General features: G+C 37.1%; 1 protein-coding gene across 2 annotated transcripts in view; it reads right to left on the bottom strand.

Moving 5' to 3' along the window:
• Positions 1-335: 335 nt before the first annotated feature.
• The window catches only part of VPS26A (VPS26 retromer complex component A), a 73517-nt gene continuing 55920 nt past the window's right edge, over positions 336-17932 (bottom strand). For both annotated transcript variants that reach the window (XM_074382341.1, XM_003928660.4), the window contains exons 3-9: positions 17320-17395; positions 16002-16158; positions 14840-15004; positions 10797-10903; positions 7564-7632; positions 5061-5203; positions 336-2029 (exon numbers count right to left, since the gene is read on the bottom strand). In XM_074382341.1, the coding sequence (XP_074238442.1) occupies positions 1916-2029; positions 5061-5203; positions 7564-7632; positions 10797-10903; positions 14840-15004; positions 16002-16158; positions 17320-17395 (831 nt within the window). In that variant the 3' untranslated portion in view covers positions 336-1915. The remainder of the gene's footprint in view (positions 2030-5060; positions 5204-7563; positions 7633-10796; positions 10904-14839; positions 15005-16001; positions 16159-17319; positions 17396-17932) is intronic.

Here is a 17932-nt window from a genome sequence, read left to right as displayed (position 1 = left end):
TTAAAGACACAAATTTCTTTTTCAGTTTATGACTTCTAATTAACTGGTTTACTTCTGACTGAAATAGCCAAATACTAAATTTAATTTTTATTTTTCCAATTGGTTATGCAACAAAAAGTCTTGAGCAAAATGGATAGGCATCCTGTATATGACAGTTGTAAGCCAGCCTAATAAAAACATTACATAGCTATTTAAAATTAAAACCAGTAGTAATAAAAATTCATTATCACAATTACAGCTTCCTAAACTACTGAGCAATCCTATCCTCAACACTAAATCTAACAATGAGAAGAGATTTGAGAATAGAGCTATTTTAATCAAACAGCAAGCTCAGATTCTGTTTCAAATTCTTTATTATACATCATGGTTGCACAATTTGAGGCTGGTTTAAATACAATTGGTTTTCAAAATCTCTGAATATTCAGATTACTACATGCAAGTGACCATCAAAATATTTGGCATTTAAAAATTCTGAAACTCTGAATAGGCACTTACATGAAGGAAAACATTACCATTCATAGATATCCACATGTAGAACAGATGTTCCAGCACATGGTACATGGACTCTTTTGCCAGTAAAGTTGGTTACTGACCATTTTATCAAAGTGCCATAGTAGTAAAACAGGTTTAAAGAAATGTAATTTGGGTTATTTAGCTTACTCACAAAAGTAAAGTTAACTGACAAGACTTGCACTGAATTATATATATATAAAAAGAAAATTGGTACAAAATCCAATGAACCGTAAGTGAAAGTAGCTTCCACACAGCAGGTTTCATTTTGGTTCCTACACTCCACATTTAGTGTATTTGCGATCAGACCCCATGCATATGAATGGATGACTGAAATCTTTTTTAGAGACTTTAAACATGACTTGAATTTAGTGTTAAAAAATTAAGAGACTGGATGACGTTTCAATGTGAGTTTAAGTAGCCAAAGTTCGAGTTTAATAAACATGAAATTACCAGATCTAGATACTACATGCTTCACAGGTCCTCCTGAGTCCCCCATCCCAAAATTTTCCCCTGAAAAAGAGAATTTGTGAAATTAAGAAAATATTTGCATACACATGGCAAAATATTAAACTGAAATATGTAAGTATGTTTCAAAATATTTATGGATAAAATGGTTTTGACAAATCTAAAATGCCAACCTAAGTCAACTCCACATTGCAGAAAACACACTGTGGTACTACTGGAAAATAGCATACCTGTTACTTAATATGGCCCAAAAAAAGAAGGCCATAATGACCTGCTACATAATCCCTTGTGGGAAGAAATTCAATAGTCATACCACAGAAGACCTCAAAGAGGATAAAATTCCGGAAGCCATAGAATGGTACTCTGAAGCACCTGCGGTTGAAACACTCTATATGCATTTCTCAAATACATATGTAAAAACAAATGTAGTTCTCGAAAATGTTGAGGTGCCATGTTTTAAATCTCTGCAGGATGCAAGGGGCCACTCAGGGTTTCTAATTTTATTTGAACATAAAATATTTAATTTTTTGCATGTAGAGAATAAGAGGTAATCATTAGCATGAAAAGAAAGAATTTATAATCAACATTATGCAGAAAGAAAGCAAAATTACAAATACCAGCCTATTCACATGACAATTTTTCATGTTTACGCTGATGCATATCTGAGTACTTATCATCAGAGTATGAAGTTAAAAAAAAAAGGCAGCTTAAGAAAGTTCCAGTGTTTCAAAGAAAGCACTTTTAAAAATGTATATACATGAAAAGAACATTTCATTATATCATAAAATAAATGCAGTGCTGTTAAGATAAAGGAAGACTAATATATATGGAGATTTGGCCTTTTTTCCCCACTCCAGCTGCAACCATCTTTAACCCGCTGAACTTAATCTCAGTGGTTACAGGAGTTTTCTACTCTTCTTTTTTCCTCCTGTTCAGTTCACATTTCAGGCTGTTCAGCAGATGCCTGTGATTCTGGAGATTCAAATCGCTGGTGAAAGTTTGTTCTCTGTTTCCTCAGTTTTTCAGGAGCTTTTCTCCATAAAATGATCTCCTAGAAAACAAACGAAAGATATTAACAAATTAATGTTTGATATGATGCCTTATCTCTTTGATGCCTTAACTTTTCACCATGGAAATCATGACCGCCACTTTAATTTTAACCATAACAAAATTAAATTCTTCCCTACAAAAGCCCTCCTCTTTTCTAACTGATGCAGTTTCTTCCAATTCTAATCTTGACTGCTCCTTCTGCCTCCAGTGCTCCTACCACCAGCACCCATACATTTCCACCACCACCAATCCAATCTGGAAAGAAGTCCTATGATTACTTTAACTAATTCCCCAAATCCATCCTTTCATTTCTGTTCCATTTCCCTCACCCAAGTTCAAGCTCTTGTCACTTAGATATTAAAACAGCTTCCTCAGAAACAAGGGAGGCAGGGCGTTTTCTAACGAATCCTTCATTATCACTACCAGGTAAATCCTCTTATACACTGCTTGGACTGCTCTTCAGCAGTTCTCAGTGCCTCCAGAATAAATTTCCAAACAGGTATTCAATCAAGCCTCTCTATAACCTTTATCCAATTTACCAACATTACTTTTCCCTCCCTAGAGCCTTTCCCCCATCAGACAAACTGAGTTATTCTGCCTCCAATGCAATCTAAATAAACTTGCCCTACATCTTCCCCAGTCTTCAAATCTCTATTTCTCTACCTAACTCTTACCCTTAACCAATCCATCCTGAGAACTTGCCTGTTCTAAATTCCTAAAATTATTTGCTTCATGAAGTCATTATGGGCTGGGTTTTTTTTTTTTTTTTTTTAAACCAACATAAAGGCCGAGCGCGGTGGCTCAAGCCTGTAATCCCAGCACTTTGGGAGGCCGAGACAGGTGGATCACAAGGTCAAGAGATCGGGATCATCCTGGTCAACATGGTGAAACCCCGTCCCTACTAAAAATACAAAAAATTAGCTGGGCATGGTGGCGCGTGCCTGTAATCCCAGCTACTCAGGAGGCTGAGGCAGGAGAATTGCCTGAACCCAGGAGGCGGAAATTGCGGTGAGCCGAGGATCACGCCATTGCACTCCAGCCTGGGTAACAAGAGCGAAACTCCGTCTCAAAAAAATAAATAAATAAATAAACAAAATTAAATTAAATTAAATTAAATTAAAAACCAACATATTGGGCCAGGCGCGGTGGCTCACATCTGTAATCCCAGCACTTTGGGAGGCCGAGGCGGTGGATCATGAGGTCAAGAGATTGAGACCATCCTGGTCAAAATGGTGAAACCCCATCTCTACTAAAAATACAAAAAAAAAAAAAATTAGCTTGGCATGGTGGCGTGTGCCTGTAATCCCAGCTACTCAGGAGGCTGAAGCAGGATAATTGCCTGAACCCAGGAGGTGGAGGTTGCGGTGAGCCGAGATCGCAACATTGCACTCCAACCTGGGTAACAAGAGCGAAACTCCGTCTCAAAAAAAAAAAAAAACCCCAGCATATCAAAACTTAAACATCCAAATGAGCACACATGAGAAATAACAGACTACCACCAACAGTGCTATGATATGCAATTGATTTTGAAATTATAAAAATCATGTAATTTATTTTGAAGTTATAAATGACCTATGTTTAATTATACAACATTAGGATGGCAATACTGGAATACGTTTTCTCTCTTCTAAATTACTGTCAAACTATTATTTAAGTATTCTGTTAGTTTACATTTTACTTTTTCCAGATATCTACAATGTGAGAACATGGAGGACAAATTATGTTTATAAAAGGTAGTTTCTGCATTTTTCACAGTACTTAGCACAGAATAATTTCTAACTTAGCTTTGAACACTCAACTGACATTCAACTACAGGCATATTTATTAATCTGATTCAGAATACAAAAGACAATTCTAATTACTATCTTCATTCAAAATTCACCAAAAGCTTTTAATTGATTTTCAAATGAGAACAACTTATAATGAACATTTTATATTTAAAAAAATATTAGAGGCTGGGCATGATGGCTCACACTTCTAATCCCAGCACTTTGGGAAGCCAAGGCAGATGGATCACTTTAGGCCAGGAGTTCGAGACCAGCCTGGCCAACATGGCGAAACGCTGTCTCTACAAAAAAGGAAATACAAAAATTAGCCTGGCATGGTGGCACATGCCTGTAATCCCAGCTACCTGAGAGGCTGTGGCACAAGAATCACTTGAACCTAGGAGGTAGAGGTTGCAGTGAGCTGAGATTGCATCATTACACTCCAGCCTGGGCAACAGAGCAAGACTCTGTCTCAAAAAACAGACAAAAATTATTAGAATTCAGTCATCTCATAGACATTTATAACATAATTGTTTAAAGGATAAATCAGCAAGGCACGGCAGTATGTGCCTGTGCCTCCCAGCTACTCAGAAGGCTGTGACTGAAGGACTGCTTGGAAGACCCTCATCTCAAAATAACAGTAATAATAATAATAATGTATATTTGCTGATAAGAGAAAGATATACAAGACACTACTGAGTAAAAACGCAAATTAAAGAACACAGCTGGGCACGGTGGCCCATGCCTATAATCACAGCATTTTGGGAGGCCAACGCAGGGGGACTGCTTAAGCCCAAGAGTTCAAGACTAGCTTGGGCAATACAGTGAGACTCTGTCTCTACAAAAAATTATAAACAGTAAGAAAAAAGAGCAACATCCATAATATGATCTAAATGCACATACATACATTAGTGGCGATGGTGGTGAAAATTCTGCTGACCTTTACTTCATTCCTTATTCTCTATTGCCTTATTTTTTTCTAAATAAGCAGCAGGTATTATTAAAAAACAAAAACAAAAAACCTTGTAAGAGAAAACTAAAAGCCCTGAAAAATTACAGCTCATTCTGGAGTACTGCAGAATGACTGGGGAGGGATATATCATAGGATTCTATTCTCACCTACTTCTTTATCTATCATACCCACAGTGTTTTTATTTACTTAGAAACTCCCACTCTCTCGGTACAATGAAGCTTAGAAAAGTGAGTGCTTTCTAGGTATTTTTAGATCTGCTGCAGAATACAGTATCAGCCTAAGTGGCACCGTACCTGCTGTTTGAAGTACCTTCGGTCTTCCTCATCAACAAGCACTAAATTCAAAAAGTACCTTACTGAAAATTTTTTGTTCACATCTCTCATTGTTGGAGTCGGGTCATATCCTGCTAAAAATAGTCTTATTGGAATTGATTCGCCTGAAACAAAAGGAATTTCCACTTAATTCTAAAGATGATTAAATACAGTCACTTAACAGGACTAAGCACTACAGAGTTAACACTAATGCTTCATTTCTTCACTGGGCTGAATAATTCTTTGTTGTACGGAGGGTCCTATCCTTTGCAGGATGTTTAGCAGCAACCTTGGCCTCTACCCACTAGATACCAGTAGTGTTCTCCAAGTGTAACAGCCAAAAACGTCTCCAGACAACACCAAACATCCACTGTGGGGCAAACTGCCCCTAGACAAGAAACACCGTTCTAGAGCCAGAATGCCTGGCTTCAAATCTAAACTCAACCACTTATTGACTGTGTGACCTTGGACAAACCACTTATTCATTGTTTAAGTTCTTTATCTGTGAAGTGGGGAATAACAATAGTATTCACAAGGAATGTGCAAGGACTATATGGGTTAATATACTTAAAGAACTCAAACAGTGCCAAAAGATAAGTGCTATATAAGTAGTTTTGGGCTAGATGCAGTAGCTCATGCCTGTAATCCCAGCACTTTGGGAGGCTGACGTGGGCGGATCACCTGAGGTCAGGAGTTCAAGACCAGCCTGACCAACATGGAGAAACCCCATCAATACTAAAAATACAAAATTGGCCAGGCATGGTAGCGGGCACCTGTAATTCCAACTACTCAGGAGGCTGAGGCAGGAGAATCACTTGAACCTGGAAGGCAGAGGTTGTGGTGAGCTGAGATCGTGCCATCGCACTCCAGCCTAGGCAACAAGAGTGAAACTTCAACTCAAAAAAAAAAAAAAAAAGTTGGGCCGGGCACGGTGGCTCAAGCCTGTAATCCCAGCACTTTGGGAGGCCGAGGCGGGTGGATCACGAGGTCAAGAGATCGAGACCATCCTGGTCAACATGGTGAAACCCCATCTCTACTAAAAATACAAAAAATTAGCTGGGCATGGTGGCACGTGCCTGTAATCCCAGCTACTCAGGAGGCTGAGGCAGGAGAATTGCTTGAACCCAGGAGGCAGAGGTTGCGGTGAGCCGAGATCGCGCCATTGCACTCCAGCCTGGGTAACAAGAGCGAACCTCAGTCTCAAAAAAAAAAAAAAAAAGAGTAGTTTTTGTTACCTTCTTTCATGAAGTTTACCATAATTTCTAATCGTGTATACATTTTTGAATATCTATTACTCATACATCCAAAGCTAAAAATGGACAGAATGATGTCATTCTTTCACTACCAAAAAGACTGTTACCCAGATTCTCATTGCTTCTGTTTTCCTAAGGATAATTACTCACATATTCTCTTTCGAATTTTTTTTTTTTTGAGATGGAGTCTTGCTCTGTCACCTAGGCTGGAGTGCAATGGTACGATCTCAGCTTACTGCAACCTCCACCTCCTGGGTTCAAGCGATTCTCCTGCCTCAGCCTTCTGAGTAGCTGGGATTACAGGCACCTGCCACCACACCCTACTGATTTTGTCTGTGTGTGTGTGTGTGTGTGTGTGTGTATTTTTAGTAGAGATGGGGTTTCACTATGTTGCGCAGGCTGGTCTCAAACTCTTGACCTCAAGTGATCCGTCCACCTCAGCCTCCCAAAGTGTTGGGATTACAGGTGTGAGTCACCATGCCTGGCCTGAATATTTTTTAATGTAATAATTTTCTCATGCACACCAATTTAATGAAAGACATAAAACTCATAATTTACATAAAAGTTGCTGGCCGCTGGAATTTTACAAAGTAATGTTGCATAACACAAGAGTACACATACATGCATCGTAAGGGACAAAACCACCCAGTTCAAAGAATGATAGGTAGTTTTACAGCACCTGAGATTACAATGCCTCATCTATACTTGGCTCTTAATAAATGGTACTGGCTTTGTGATGTAAGTATTAATAAGGAAGAAAACCCAGACATAAATTTAAAATGATAAATACTGGCTTCATTGTGTCAGATACTGAAGATTATCTAGTAATGGAACTGCTTATTTTCTTGAGGGCTATAAAGACTCCAAAAACCCACAGGAATTAATGCTCAGCCATGCTCCATTTTGTGTCAAAAGGAGAGAAAAGATTTACGAAGACAAACTATTGTATAACATAAGACAATGAAAATATTACAAATTCAAAACTAGAGAACAGACACATATAATTGTCTCTACTAAATTCTAAATTGAAATTGAAAAATTAAACCTTATTTCAGACTAGGAAGTATAATTACAGTCTTCTTTGCAGCTATACAAAGATGACCTTAAAAGCTACCATTATAAGAATGGTTTTAAGAATTCAAAGATACTTTCACACTAAAGAAATACAAACAAAACTGCCATAAACACTACTGTTTGCACTACACAAAAGAAGTAAATGAAAAGTGTGTTACCTTTTACTGGTGCACCATCCATTATTTCATATTTGGCAATTGTTTCTGTTTCTGTTGTGGTACTGGGTCCTAGTGCAATAATACAAATAACATTAATTTAAATATTCCAGAATATAATTACTAGCCTTATGCTTTCTTATTTCTCTACTACATTTTTTTTTTTTAGAGATGGTATCTCGCTGTCAGCCAAGCTAGAGTACAGTGGTGCAATCATGGCTCACTGCAGCCTCAACCACCTGGGCTTAAGCAATCCTCCTGTCTCAGCCTCCCAAGCAGCTGAGGCTACAGGTGTGTGCCACCATATCTGGTTAATTTTTCAATTTTTGTAGAGATAGGTTATCAGTATGTTGCCCAGGCTGGTCTTAAACCCCTGAACTCAAGCAATCCTCCCACCTAAGCCTGGCAATTAGCTGTTAACTACAGGTGTGTAGTACCATGCCTGGCTAATTTATACGTTTCTGGGGACAGAGATGGGGTTTCACCATGATGCCCAGGCTGGTCTCGAACTCCCTGGGTTCAAGTGATCTTCCTGCCTCCGTCTCCCAGAGTAGTGGGATTATAGGTGTGTGACCGCACCTGGCCAACAATTGTTTTTTAAACAACAAAGGAGAATTTGAAGTTTAGGTTTTACTATTTTAAAATCACTTAAATTTACTAGCAGGTAGAAACATGAAGATTAAGAAATCACATATGGGGGTACATGTTCTCAGGACCTCTTGAGATTGTGCCTTGGGTAAGAATTTTATTTAAAAATAATATTAATAAAAGAAATCACAGATGTTTTAAATTATGAATATTGACTGTATTTTAAATTCTTAAAAAGTGTTGAATTATTTTCAGCAAAAAACCCAAAGATGTTAAAGAGGACAAAATAAATTTACATATTAAAATTAAAAAGCAGGGATGAACCAATAAATGCTATCAAGACAACTGGTCAGCCACCTGGAAAAAAGGAAAGGTGATACATACCTCACGTTACATCACAACACATTTCAAATGAATTTAAATTTCAAAAACAAAACAAAATCCCCAATGTATTACTTACGTAGAATCAAACACAAAAAATTATTTTTAGAACTTCAATGTGAAAAAGACCTTTCCAATCATGGCATAACACCCAGAGACCATAAAATGAAAAACTAATAAATTTGACTTCATAAACATCTAGAACTTCTACATGGCATAAAACAACACAAACAAGACAAACAAGGAAAATGTTTGCTACCCTTAATATTAGAAAAAGGAATTGAGGGCCCAGTAGCTCACATGTGTAATCCCAGCAATTTGGGACACTGAGGCAGGAGGATTGCTGAATCCAGGAATTCAAAACCAGCCTGAGCAACATAGTGACAGCCCGTCTCTACAAAAAATAAAAAATTAGCTGGGTGTGGGGAGATGCACCTGTGGTCTCAGCCACCCAAAACGCTGAGGTCGGAGGGCGGCTCAAGCCCAGGAGTTCAAGGCTGCAGTGAGCCATAACTGTACCATTCCACTCCAGCCTGGCGACAGTGTGAGACACTGCCTCAAAAAAAAGGTGGAGGGGAATTGATTTCTCTAATATATAGTTTCTACACATAAGTAAGAGAATATAATAGTCCAATAGAAAACAGGGCAAAGAATATGAATGGTTTACAGAAAATAAAAGTTGTTTTTATTCACATGAAGAGATGTTTATCCTCAGTAAGAAAACTGAAAATTAAAACTACAATGGAATATATTAAGTAGCTTGATTGTGGTAATCCTTTCATAATATATACATTCCATCATACACAGTGAATATATACAATTTTTATTTGCCAATTATACCTCAATAAAGCAGTGGAAAAGAATCCATAAGAAAAACCTCAAAACTGCAATGGAGTACTATCTTGCCCTTACCCATTAGACTGGCTAAAAGTTTTTATAGCATTGTGCTCATGAGAATATGGAGGAAAAGAGGCACTCTCCTATATTCATTGCTGATAGCAATGCAAACCGGTATAATCCCTAAAGAGGACTTACTGATAACATGCATCAAGTTTATAAATGGCCAGGTACAATGGCTCATGCCTGTAACCATAACACTTTGGGAGGCAAAGGTGGGAGGATAGCTTGACCCCAGGAGTTTGAGACCAGCCTTGGCAACACAGTGAAACCCTGTTCTCCACAAAAAGGGTAGAAGAATTACAAATAAATATACTGTTTAACCCATGAATTCCACTTCTAAGATTTTATCTTGGACACATGTCTGCACATGTGTAAAATGACATTATTTATAATAGCAAAAGACTGGAAACAACCTGTAGGTCCACAAACAGTAGACTGGTTCAATTCTAGTGTGTCAATAAAATGGAAAATTATTAAAAAGATAAAGTATTCTACACACTGGTATGGAAAGTTCTCTATGATGCACTACTAAGTGGTAAAGCAAAGTATGCATTATACACCACCATTAAAGTAAAAAGGGGTGTGTGTTATACATAGGTACTTGCTTATATATATAACTAACCAGAAAGTTTTGTTTTTGTTTTTGTTTTTTTTTTGAGTGATCTCACTGTGTTGCCCAGGCTGGACTGCAATGGCTATTCACAGGCACAATCCCACTACTGATCAGCACAGGAGTTTTGATCTGTTCCACTGAGGATTTTTAAACTTATATTACCTATGAGTAGCTAGAATACAGAAATAAGATACTTTTTACTGTATACTCTTTCACATTTTATTTTTGAACCATGTGAATTTATTACCTATTCAAAAATTAATTTTTTGTAAAAAATAAATCCTGGACAATCAAAAATTAATTTTAAAAAAAAACATTAAATAACTTACTGCCGGCAAATTTTTTTTTTTGAGATGGAGTCTTGCTCTGTCGCCCAGGCTGGAATGCAGTGGTGCAATATTGGCTCACTGCAGCCTCTGCACCTCCCAGGTTCAAGCAATTCTCCTGCCTCAGCCTCCCCAATAGCTGGGACTACAGGCGCCTGGCTAATTTTTTGTATTTTTAGTAGAGATGGTGTTTCACCATGTTAGCCAGGATGGTCTCCATCTCCTGATCTCATGATCCACCCACCTCAGCCTCCCAAAGTGCTAGGGTTACAGGCGTTAAGTCACTGCATCCAGCTGCCAGCAATATTAAGTAGCAAAATCAGGACTCAATGTGGATATCAAATTAATTATGTTTAAACAATATTTTAAGATTTTTAAAATGTCAACTAAAACAAAGAATTTTAATTTACATACTCTTTTCAACTTACCAATTCCTGTGATCTCTTTTTTGATCAGCTGTAACTCCATATGTTGTATTTTTATTCTTACTAATAAGAAGTAAATTTTTCCAACAATCACATCCTTTAAATGATACCTATTGAGAAAGAACATATCTCACTAAATATCAGTTTAAAAACAAGCAAAAAGAATGAAATACGTCCTAAAAGACTTTGATAGACATATTTAGTCTAATTATTTAAGAATACTATTTTCAGGCCAGGCATAGTAATCCTAGCACTCCGGAAGGCTGGGCCAGGTGGATCACTTGAGGTCAGGAGTTCAAGATCATACTGGCCAACATGGCGAAACCCTGTCTCTATTGAAAATACAAAAATTAGCTGGGCGTGCTGGCACATGCTTGTGATCCCTGCTACTTGGGAGGCTGAGGCAGGAGGACTGCTTAAACCCAGGAGATGAAGGCTGCAGTGAGTCAAGATCACATCACTGCACTCCAGCCTGGGTGACAGAGCAAGACTCCATCTCACAAAAAAAAAAAAAAAAAAAGCAAGAAAGAAAAAAAGTACTACTTTGAGCTCTTTCCCAGCCACAGCTGAGTTGCATGGAGGTGCCGGCTTGGACACATTCAAGATTCAGTTTCACTCACCTCCATGGCTGAGGAAGGCATTGCTGCTGGAGATATAATGACGTTAATACTGCTTTACAAGAGGTGCTGAAGACCACCCTCATCCATGAAGGCCTAGCATGTGGAGTTCACAAAGCTGCCAAAGCCTTAGATATGCACCAAACTCAGCTTTGTGTGCTTGCAGCTAACTGTGATGAGCCCATGTATGTTAAGTTGATGGAGGCCCTCTGTGCTGAACCCCTGCTGATGACAACAAGAAACTGGGGAATGGGTAGGCCTCTATAAAATTTACAGTGAGGGGAAATCCCCTGGTTGGTTGCAGTTGTGTAGTAGTTAGGAACTATGGCAAAGAGTCTCAGGCCAAGGATGTCATGGGAGAATACTACAAATGAACAAACAAAACTTTGGCTCACCAAAAACAAAAACAAAAACAAAAACAACATCATTTTGATTACTCATATTGTTTAGTGTTCCTTTTTTTCAAAAAAAGTATTTATCATTTCACTACGCAAATAAGGAATCAAACTTTTACTTGACCATTAATGTACCTCAGATGAAATAATTAGCCTGGTTAACTCTTGTTGTTCTAGCTGGGCTCACAGGATTGCTTGAGCCCAGGAGTTTGAGACCAGCCTGGGCAACACAGGGAGATATAATCTCTACTAAAAATTAGCTGGATGGTGCAAAATTTGTGGCACATGTCCGTGGTCCTAGCTACTCAGGAGGCTGAGGTGAGAGGACAGCTTGAGCCTGGGAGATTCAGGCTGCAGTGACCCATGATTGTGCCACTGCACTCCAGAACCCGGGTGACAGAGCAAAACTTTTTCTCAAAAAAAAAAAGCTTGAAATATTTGGTGTATGAAGATATTTCGATATTAAAAGACACAAGAGTTCCCTGGTGGTCTAGTGGTTTAAAAAAAAAAAAAAAGTAAAAAAAAAACACGAGTTTAGTGTCATTATTACTCTAAGTGCTACAATAGTGCAGCTAACATAAATAATCTGCCCACAAATAGAAAGTAAAGGAGACTACCTATACAGGTTGAGTCTGCTGTTGTAATATCTAATAACCAAAGGTTGCTCCCACATACCACAAAATGATGTGATAATAAACCTAGGGATCCCTATAATACCCAGAGAACTTTTTAGCCTCCTCCCAGGTTTGGCTCTCAAAATTAAATGTCAATACTTGATTAATGTTATATCAGGCCGGGCATGGTGGCTCACACGTGTAATCCTAGCACTTTAGGAGGCTGAAGCTGGTGGATCACCTGAGGTCAGGAGTTCAAGACCAACTTGGCCAACATGGTGAAACCCCGCCTCTACTAAAACTACAAAAATTAGCCGAGGGTGGTGGCACACGCCTATAGTCTCAGCTACTCAGAAGGCTGAGGCAGGAGAATCGTTTCAACTCAGGAGGTGAAGAGGAAAGGTTGCAGTGAGCCGAAATGGTGCCACTGCACTCCAACCTGGACAAGAGAGAGACTCCATCTCAATATATATATATAAATGATATATATTTTTATATATTAATACATTAATATATTATATATTATAATGTATTAATATATAAAAATATATATAATATATATGACATAATATAAATATAAATAAATATATATATATATATAAAATTTAAGATTCTGAAGGCATGTATATTACATTTTGGGGATATAAACCTGGGAGTGACAAACAAGAAAAATAAGCCTCAGAAAACTGGGGTAGGAGGGAGATAATACAAAGTACACCCATTTCTTCAACAAACAAACTTTAATAAAAAAATAGAAGGGAAACTTGTAAGTTAAAAAATTTAAGAGTCAAACAACCAAATCCAATGTGTGGTGCTTATTTAGACACTGATATGAACAAAGCATGTGAAAAAAGAAAGGCATCTACAAGTCAATTGGGGAAATGTGAATGTTGCCTGAGTATATGAAGATATTAAGGAATTACTAATATTTTTAGATATAATAGTATTGTAGTTGTATTTAGAATGATGTAACTTTTTAAAACTTTTTTTCTGAGTAGACACAGAAAACAAGCTTGTCATTTAACATTTAAATAAGAAATGTATAAACTCAATACATAATTTCATCCTTTACAGATAACCAGTGTTAACAATATGTTGAGTATCACTGCAGGCCTTTTCTATTCATATGCAAATACATGAGCATTTTACAGAAATGAAATAGGACCACGCATGCTGTTTTTATGGCTAAGTTTTTCACTTAATAATATGTCATGGATACGCTTCTGGAGAATTAAATACACATCTCTCAATATTTTTTTTTTGAGATGGAGTCTCGCTCTGTCGCCCAGGCTGTAGATCGGTGGTGCAATCTCAGCATACCGCACCTCTGCCTCCCAGGTTCAAGCAATTCTCCTCCTTCAACTTCCTGAGTAGCTGGGATTACAGGCGCACACCACCATGCCCAGCTAAATTTTGTATTTTTAGTAGAGGCAGGGTTTCACTATGTTGGCCAGATTGGTCTCAAACTCCTCACCTCAGGTGATCCACCCACCTCAGCCTCCCCAAGTGCTGGGATTACAGGCGTGAGCCACCGTACTTAGCCTCAATCTTTTTGACTCTTCTTTAGCATTCCACAGTATGGCTGGACCATAATTTATTTAACTGTATAATAGCAGTGGGCATTACACTGGTAATCTTTTGTTCTTATAAGTAATGTTTCTGAGAAAATCTTAGTCCATGAAAAACATGACAGATACAACTTCCCACAGATTATATTGAAGCAAATTCCAGACATATAATTGATAAAATGAAACATAATTTCATGGGTTAAATTAAATGTCTGCAATTTGCTTCAATATAACCTACTGAATATTTATATTTGAGAGATAAAACAAACTGCATCATGTGTTGATAACTTTTGGAGCTGGGCAATGGGTACATGAGGATTCATTATATTGTTCAAGCACACCATTCAAATATTTTAGTATATATTTGAAATTTCCCACAATAAAGTTTAAAAAGGCATTAAACAACAAACAAAATACAGGCCAGTTTTGTAAAAATACAACATACATAAACATATATACCTTCCTCGACCCCCAAGTAAAGATATACAGGGGATATTAACAGTGGTTAAGTGGTAAAGGTGAAAATATGTGAAAAGAGATGGCCAATATGAGGTAATGTAAAGCCAGTAAGATAAACTGTAACATACACAATAGGATTGGCCGCCTTCTGAGATGGTAACATCCTCTACAAAAAGTGGCCAAGCAGAGATTTATCAGGAATAGAACATAAAAGACACCTTAATTGGGTGGAAGCCAGACCAAACTCCTAAAATTTCTTTTAGCTCTGAGATCCTGTTGATCTGTTAACATCAGATTAATGTCACTTCTATCCTTACTTTGATCAACTAACAAAGACTTAAAAAGCTGATTTTTGAATTCTCCCTGAATAACTTATCTGTAAAAGGTACTTACTTTGATTTATTATATTCAAATTCTATATGCAGACAATCTTCAATGCCCACTTCCATCTTAATAGAGTTGTTAACATCAGGATAGGTGGCAAGCTGGTGAACAATAAGATCATATTCTTTTACCAAATCTGTCAGTCTTCTCACTATTGTCACTTTAAGAAAATACCTACAAAATTAAAAGAGAGGATGAGTTAAATCACCTGTAATAAATTTTCAGGTTTTAAATCAGGAAACACTAACTGCAACTCAGCCTTCTCCTTTTTGCTGGAACTCCTTTGAGATCAACTTACTGTATTACTTCACGAAGGAGTTTAATGCCCCCAAGGTGGAAAAAAAAATACGAAGTTCAACTTTAAGAATAGTGTAAATATCTACAGATGAGTTTGTAGGGCTGTCATCAAGCCTACTTGAAGAAACCACTCCAGATCATTTAAGGAACTGCTATTTGAAATTTGGGTTGTCAAACCTAGTTCCAGATAGATAATGCCAAGTTAAACAGAGAAAGCAAAATCTCAGATCTGATGCATTCGGATTAATATCCTCAAATGCCCTGGACATCCCTGGCTTCCTGCATGCAGACTTGGTGAAGGGAAAGGACACTGCATTGAGAGTTTAGAAAACCAGGTTCCTACTCCAGTTCTGCCATCAACTATCTGTCTCATTTTAGGTATATCAGAGACTCTCTGGTACTCCAGATTACTTCTGAACCATATACTAAATGAGATTTTCTGGAAAATTAATGGATTTAGAAGGTAATTCAGTTTACATGACAAATGAAGTACATAAGGGAGAATTCATACCAGGGAAGTGTATAACTGACATGTCTCACAACAATGTTGTCTAACTCTATAATATTAGAAAGCTCTACTACCTCAGATCAGAGGTATCTGACAAAGCATGTGACAGAATTTTTTTTTAAGATGAGGTTTCGCCATATTGGCCAGGTTGCTTTCGAACTCCTAACCTCAGGTGATCTGCGCGCCTGCCTCAGCCTCCCAGAGTGCTGGGATTACAGGAATGAGCCACTGAGCCCGGACTGACAGAATTTTTAAAAACCTTAAGTCTTCCAATCTAGAATTAATTAGAGGTTCAAATAAGATATTAACAGTAGTCATTACTTTCTGGTTTTGATTCTGTTTACAGTTTATAATACATATTCATACCTCAAGCGGACATTGGCACCGATGTAAGATTCATATGGCTTTTCAACTTGCATGAATTCAAAATCATAACTTCTGCTCTGAGTCAGTTCTCCAGGTAAGGCTAGTTCTTTCACTAGGTTTACAAATTCATGAGTATTACTCTTGTCATTGAAAAGTTCTAAGAAATTTTAAAAGGCAGAAAGACCAATTAATTAATATCCATTTCAATAAAACCCAAACGTCTACTCCCAACACAAACAATTTTTGCCAAAAGAATTACTGGGTTTGTCTCTACTTTAATAAACTAGACCTATGCTCTGAATTCCATTATCCTTTTTATAATTATACTCCATGTAGGCATAAAAGATTTCAAGTGGCACAGCACAATGAAAATTTCTATTAAAAATAAGTTCATTCCTTTGACGTAGTTGGGGCTCTCCCAATATGAAGCCATTTGACAGGTTACCAGCAATTATTTGAACTTCCCCCAGACAAGGCAAAAATTTTATTTTGCTTTAGTTAGGCAAACATATAACCTTCATAAAATTACAAAACACAAAAAGACTAAAACCAACTATTGATTACAACTTGCCTCTCAGAATAGACACCTAAGTACACTCTCAGTCAGAACAGATATATAAACAAATATCTACTCATCCCACTCTAATACTTTAAAAATGTACAGTGAAACTTAGAAAGCTAGATTTTAAGCCTAGTTATGTAGACAGTATTATAAAGACATATTTTCTTTTCTCTTTTCTGAATTTGAAGTACAGAAAGATTTATATACAGTTTAACTCCCTACTAAATCAAGCATGTATCTGAAATAATGTATGGAAATGTACATAAGTTGATCTAAGTCAAGAAGAAATTACAGCTTTCTCACATGGAGTTTTGTGTTGACACAGGTGAGTCTGGCTACAGGCACACACTAGATCAGGAAAACAAATGGCATATGGGTAATTAGAAAATGAAGAATGAAGATGCGGCTGCTAATTAATCATAAGAAGGATGGTGAAAAATGGAGGGAGATGAAAATTTCAGTAGGTCAACTAATTTCTTTGCATTATTTTTCAAGGCTGGTAGTTTACTCTAACGCCTTTCATTTTTAGTGAAGAAGTCCAATAACAAATAAAGGTAAGATGAGTCAAATATCATTTCATACAAGTCAAAGAAACACAATTTAATAGTTATAAAGTAAGTCCTCTGTTTTACTATGCAAAATCCATTCCTTCCTTCTACAAAGCTAAGCTCTAATTCAATTATTTTAGTTAAAATCCAACCCTCTTCGAATTCAGTTATCAAAGAAAAAAAAAAGTAATACTATTTTAAAACTCACCAATTTGACCTACAAATTCAATTCTAATTCCTTGGTGCTCTAGCCTCTTTCCAGGTTGCTTAAAGGCTAGGTTTACCTGCCAAAACATGAAATTATAAGAGATGTTAACAATCCTTTGAGTGGGCCTACTAGTAGCTTCCTTTCAGATGAATGCAATGTATAAGTATTTCAGGTATTCATTTATGAAGTTTGAGACACCACCACATACCTAAATCAGGATGATGTTACAGCACCAGAGAAGGTGTAATTTATTTATACACAATCATGGGTGAACTTATTACTTACATCAACACAAAGTCTGCTTTGTTAAGAAGAAATCCTTAATAGCTAGAGAACTATAAAAAGACTCAAATAAAGGAACAGCCTTCAACTACTCATATGTGCTTTCTGGTCAAACAGTTACATAATTCTATGACTGTGAGGTAATTTTATTGTGAGGTAATTACTAATTTCAAGAACTGACCTAAAAACAGATGCAATTCCAGGACATTTAAATCAACCAAGACTAACATCCACACAACTAGGACTATATTATGGACAATGCTCAGAAATTTGGGGGTGAAATCATAGCTTTGCACTTAATTGTACTTGGGGTATCACTTTCAGTTTTTTG

This window comes from Saimiri boliviensis, chromosome 12 (genome assembly GCF_048565385.1).
Source record: "Saimiri boliviensis isolate mSaiBol1 chromosome 12, mSaiBol1.pri, whole genome shotgun sequence".
NCBI lineage: Eukaryota > Metazoa > Chordata > Mammalia > Primates > Cebidae > Saimiri > Saimiri boliviensis.
The sequence above is the reverse complement of the archived record's forward strand: the minus strand, read 5'-3'. Positions and strand labels throughout refer to the sequence as shown.